Source organism: Sprattus sprattus (assembly GCF_963457725.1).
Source record: "Sprattus sprattus genome assembly, chromosome: 5".
NCBI classification, from domain to species: domain Eukaryota; kingdom Metazoa; phylum Chordata; class Actinopteri; order Clupeiformes; family Clupeidae; genus Sprattus; species Sprattus sprattus.
This window is the reverse complement of record NC_137924.1, coordinates 10,411,156-10,417,058: the sequence shown is the minus strand read 5'-3', so window position 1 is coordinate 10,417,058 and position 5,903 is coordinate 10,411,156. Positions and strand designations below refer to the sequence as shown.

The 5,903-nt window shown below is 45.7% G+C and overlaps 1 protein-coding gene across 1 annotated transcript; it reads right to left on the bottom strand.

Annotated features, from left to right (window-relative positions):
• Nucleotides 1–1,039: 1,039 nt before the first annotated feature.
• Nucleotides 1,040–4,915, bottom strand: LOC308366011 (gastricsin-like; the record flags this gene model as incomplete). Its single annotated transcript, XM_080839646.1, has 9 exons — nucleotides 1,040–1,207; nucleotides 1,379–1,477; nucleotides 1,983–2,130; nucleotides 2,327–2,443; nucleotides 2,775–2,962; nucleotides 3,212–3,330; nucleotides 4,092–4,209; nucleotides 4,412–4,541; nucleotides 4,860–4,915. 9 exons carry the CDS (start codon nucleotides 4,913–4,915, stop codon nucleotides 1,040–1,042), a joined length of 1,143 nt encoding a protein of 380 aa, XP_080695772.1.
• Nucleotides 4,916–5,903: the final 988 nt, after the last annotated feature.

The window sequence follows — 5,903 nt, the reverse complement described above, 5'->3', positions numbered from 1 at the left end:
GCTTGTGTGCTCCCTTTATGTGCGGGGATAAGACCGTTCCAACTTAAACATCTCTGACTGCCTGAGCCTGTGGAGTTAGATTGACATAATGCCCTCTCTCTACCCCGTTTCCGTCTGGTTCTATCTCTTTGTGCATTGATGAATGTGGCCTTTATCCAACATTTTTGTTGACACTTTTCAACTGTGGGGATGGTCTTGTCTGCTTTCTAATAGTTGGCATGGGGTTGTGCCATTTTGCTCCTGGCAACCAAGAACTTCAGCGAAATTCCCGCTTAGACTCTTTTGTTGATGGACAGGGAGCCTCGGCCTCTCGGGGCGCATCACATTTGACTGAGATGTGGCTTTTGTTGTTGTTTGTGGTCAGATGTTTCTTAGTGGAGCTGCCATTCAGCAGCATGGTAATTAGTGCCACAGCGACGCATGGCCTGGAAAGGGCTGTCCAGGGTCGGGCAACCATGCTTTCATCATAGGGTAGGGCTTGTTTTTCCTCCAGGGAGGTCATAAATCCCCCCTTTGACATGCTGCATTTACTCCCAATACACACAGGAAGAAAGGCACCGATTTTTTTTTCTCCGTTTTGCTCCAAATGTTGCAACAAGCTGAGGCAGATAATTTCAGTCGACACGCTCTCGCTGCTTTTAAAAGGATAGGTTTGCACACTTCCACATTCCGAACAGAGGAATGTCACAGGTATTTACACTGGAATGCCAAGTCACAGTGGACTGCGAGGGATACTTAGGGGTACTCATGGAATTTAGGCATCAAGTGCCTGCCCAGTAAATCCACATTCATGTTCCTGTCAATGTCAGGGGCAGACAAATGTCTCAGTGTGTGTGGCTTTTAGAAAGTCATCAGGCAGACGAAGACGTATATGTTTTGCAAGAAATACTCATAATGGAGACTTGTTGGCTTGAGAAAAGAGACTGTATTGAAGCAGCACTGGAAAAAATCTGGACCTGCTCTAAAGTAAAGTCCTCATATTTTCATTAGTTTCAGACAGAAGTCATGCTGACACACTTTTGTCCCAGTACGTGGACTCTTAAGCTAGCTGGGCAAAGCCCACTCTGCCGTTGCCCTGGTCGAACACGGAGTAGAACTGCCTGAGGAACACGTCACCCAAGATCCAGTAGGGAAGGCCGTCCCTGTAGTTCTCATGGGACTTCTTGATGCCACTCATGCAGTAGGAGTTTCCATCTGAATCCTGTTCCTGTGCAGCCACACGGACACAAAATGTTTTAAGGCCATGGTCATACTGTTTAGATGTGTGTAGTGCACTCACATTTCTGAGGGAGAGCTTAAAGTATATTCAAAACCTGTGCCCCAAAAAACTGCCCTTCAGTTCGTCTTTTGCAGTTACTTAGCAGGGTTGACTACTTACCTGAAGAACATACGCAGATGGGGGTAGGTGGAGGTGAGCTCCGTTCATGATGAAGGTCAGTGTTGGCCTGCTGCTCACAATGCTACAGTCAAACACATACTACAAAGAGGGAGCAAACAGTGGCCTAGTTACTCAAGCATGTTTGCATTTCACAGTCAGTTAGATTTTAACCTTCCTGGGTCAATGAGAGGGAATGCATGTTACGCAATGGGGTTTACCATCACAGTGTTGCAAAGTGCAGTGAAACCGTACATGTGGAGACGTGTAAGCTTGGGGGACAACTTTTAGCGATTTTGGTTGTGGATAGGGTTGAAATCTGTCAGATTGAAGAGTGGTGTCCCTCTAAAATGTACGCCGAAACTGTTCACCATTGTACTGTGTTTGACGGTCATTACTTTGAGCCTCAGCCTCACAAGGCCGTGGATTGATTTAGGAATTCTAAATGATAAACTCAGCTTCTCCTTTAAATGGTTCATGCCCTTATTTAAGACAAATTCCTTTGTGTTTAATCAAATGGTATTTAATATTAATGTAGTTATAAATATTATAATATTTAAATGTGTATTGCATATTGCAATGCGTTAAGGGAGGGGGGATATCTCACCTCACCGCTGTCATCCTTGTAGGCACCCAGCATGTTATGAAGCCCATCTACATACTGAGGAGGGGCCTCCAGCAGTGAGGTGCCCGTGTCCACAATGGCAGAGCAGCCTGTGTTGCACCAGCCTGTAGACATGTGGTTCACCTCAAACCTTAGGGGAAGATGGGTGATCGTTATGTAATATGTCATATGAGGTCATGTTGTCATCGTTTGTGCATTGTGGACAGCAGAGTGTGGGAGAGTGCCGAGCTCATTACAGGCAACATGCTACACACAATGGCACAGGGTGTGTCAGAGGAGAGCTGTGTTCGGAGTAACATGGATTAGGGCAAGTCGTCAGCTCTTACCCTTCAAACACCAGCTGCCAGTGGCTGTCCTGTGCCACAGGGACCCAGTGGATCTCCCCCTGGTAGTGAGAAGGGTCCGTGCCTCCAAAAACAGCCTCACTGCCCCGCTCAGAGTTCCTGGAAAAAGGTGACAGGAATTTTAACTCTCAAGGATAAACTTCAAATCCTTATACGGTATATATACCAAATAACGACTGCAGCTGTAATGTCTATAACAGTATCATCAGTGATTATCCCACACACTCATATACAGTGAGTAAAGGCCAATTTATACTTCTGTAGACGACACTTTTTAAAAGGTCGTTATCGCTTCTCCCATTATGACGAACTCGGTGACTGTTCGCCTGAAGTATAAACCCACCTGGCCTGGACGACACTTTTTTTTTTTGTCGCTGACCTTTTCAAAAGTGTCAAAAGTATAAACTAGGCTTAAGAAGTAGCATTGCACCTGCTCAGATAGAAAGCAAAGACAGGCTCCTCTATGAGGCCCTCCTGGATCATGGTGTCCACGATGGTCTGCTGGTCAGGTTTGAAAGCCAGGCCCATGATGCCGTCGTGCAGGGGTCGGGCAAAATTGTTGCCTGGCTCTGTCTCGCTCAGACCGATCTTCTGTCTCCTGACTGTGAGTTCTCCCATCTGAGAATGAAGTCAAGACTTATGATTAGTTTCATTAGGTCATGCTTGTATGAATGGATTTGCTCGCTCCATTGTTAAGGGTCCTTTTGATGTTTGGAGTCTTTTTGCCCTCACATAATAAAAAAGGATATTTTATTTAAAGAACTAATACACCCATAGCACTGCATTTCAGGGGCGTAAATAGGGTTAGGGTCTCAGCACTGAACTGGAAGACACCAAAGATAAGACATTGTTCTACATTGTTCTTACGGAGACTGTGTCGTAGCCAATGACCCCAGTGAGGCTTCCAGTTCCATACTGGACAGAGAACGGCTGTCCGTAGCTGTAGTAGGTCGAGGATTGCTGGGGGTTGAAGAGTGGATGGTGTGCTGCGAGACAACAGAGGGATTAACAGCGGACACATGAGCTTGCAGCGGGAGATTGTGTCAAAATCCAAGAGTCCGAGTGTGTCCGTCCTCTGTAATTACAGCCCCACGCGCCTGGTCGCCATTGTGATCCGTGTTTATGACCGCAGCGCGTCCCACCCCGTGTAACTTGAGTTGGAATTCCTAATCGAATGAAGGGCCAGAGGTCTGATCGCTCACATGTGGCTGGAATGCCACATGGGCTCGGAGCATTCTTTGCATTCAGAGCATTCGCAGGGACTCATTTATTTACAGTATCACCCGCTGTGCTTTTAATCACACTTTGTAGGGGCAGGGTGTGTGTGTGTGTGTGTGTGTGTGTGGGGGGGGGTTACGACAAAGCCAGCCATTGTTTTTAAGAGGCCAGCTAATCTGGCACTTGTGCGATCCCTGAAAAGCTCAGAGAAGGAGCCCTGCGTGTATCTCCTGTCAGTATTGTCAGTATTGCGGAGCCTTTAAATAGCCCTCAGCAGTGGTGTAGTGGTCCCTGGAGAAGTGAGTATACTCTTAATTTGCAATTTTTTTAAGCAGCCCATACTGGCATCACAGGATAAACGCCCTGTTTTAAGAAGTGGGTTTTCGCAATGCTGGCTGAAAAATAAGTGGGTATACTCCGTATACCTGCGTATACCCTGGACTACACCACTGGCCCTCAGAGATGTGCTAGCCAGCTGATCATACGAATGCATAGCCCTTTACAGGTTGGGTGTAAGTGTGGCACGTACTGCAGGCGTCACTCTTGCAGTAGATGGAGTTGATCCAGAGGGTGGTGGACCCTGTGTCAAAGTGGACGTAGAAGGTCTGGCCTGGGCTCCCCACACTGATTTTTCCAAAGTAAGACATCTAGAGAGAGATAGACAAACGAAAACAAGCAAGGCTGTGGCCACATACTTTCTGCAGAACAGTGCTCAGTACACCAACAGAGATGGATTGATATCTCCTGTTTTGCACGTAAAGGAAACCACTGTGGTACTGGCAGCAATGGAATCAGAGATCAAAGATAGCTTTTTCTAAGAATGGTGCAGGTGGGTGGGACTGCACTCACATCCTGTAGGTTGATCAGGTCTTCAGTGTATACGTTGTCCGCACTATACTGGCGATGCTTCAGTAGATCTTCCAATACTCCTCTTTTTTGAAGTTCTTCATACATAGATTTGCGACTGCTGAGAGGGACCCTGGAAGAGAAAACAGTGTATCAGAGACACCTTTTCTGTCTCGTTATCAGTATCTTGGAAGATCAAGATCTGTGTGGCCTGTCTGTGGTCTTTCTGAATAAAACAAACATGTAGTCATCTGACTCAATCTCTACCCCTCCCTCTCTCTGTCACTGTATCTATACCTTGGTTCAGTTGGCAACACCTTCCAAAGTAACATTCAAAATGATTTTTTATTCAGACACCCATGCTCTGGTTACAGAAGGTCTGATGTAGCAGATAGCATGGGTTAACACCCAAATGTATGATTAAACACTACATTTGTCCTGCTAATCTTACCTCAGCAGTCCCTCAGCAAAAGCCAGGCAGAGTAGGCTGAGAATGAGATGTTTCATGGTTCTGTTCAGTTCTGATTGCTTCCATAACAGCGGTGTTGTACAGAGCAGGGCTTTATAAGTGGGTCTGATCTAACTCATCAGTGGAGCCACCATCTTAGTACCTATCATAATGGCTGCAGATAAGATATAAAGCTTTTCATCTCGGGCATGTTTGTGTGTTTCTGTCGAGTTAGCGTGTGCTTTATCAGGTAATTAGTTTTCTTTTTCTCATTTCTCAAATGGACATTGCCTGTACTGATAAGAAACACCTCTTGAGCTTTCAGCCTTGCACTTAGTTTGAGTCAGATGATTTGATATGTTACCCCCTTCTTTGCCAATCGCAGATGTCATTGTAAATCACCTTCAGTTTCTACAGGTGTAGAGCTTGTATGAGTCAGATTCACAAAACTCCAGAGAGAGAAGTTATACATCTCTAATAATAATTGAGTCAGATGATTTTACCCCCTTTCTTTACCGTCGCAGATGTCATTGAATCTCACCTTCAGTTTCTACAGGTGTAGAGCTCGTATGAGTCAAACTCACAAAACTCCAGAGAGAGAGAAGTTATATATCTCTAATAATGAGGCAGTCATAAAATGATGGCTGTGGCCCACGCCTTTGCATGTCTGCTGGAAATAAGACTGCCATCTGCTTTAATGGAGTCTGCCAGGCGGGGGGAGTGTCGAGGACGTCCATCATTTCTTAAGTGATTGGCCTTTGGCCAGGGAGTATCAGATGTTGATCTGTTCTTCTTTACTATCAGAATGGGTTCCCTCCAGGGCTTTTTAAGGGTTGGAATGACTAACATCTCCACAGAAAAAGTGAAATGAAAGACTGCCATTGTCAGTAGTGATATATGTAGAATAAACCGGTGTGCATTGCTGGGAATCGTTTTTAGCTGAGGATATTATTTTGGTCAGTCTGCAAATACAAAAAAAACAACATGGGTCCCCGTTGGTTATTGCCAATATCCTGGCCTCTCTGGCCTTGCTCCAGAAAGCCACTG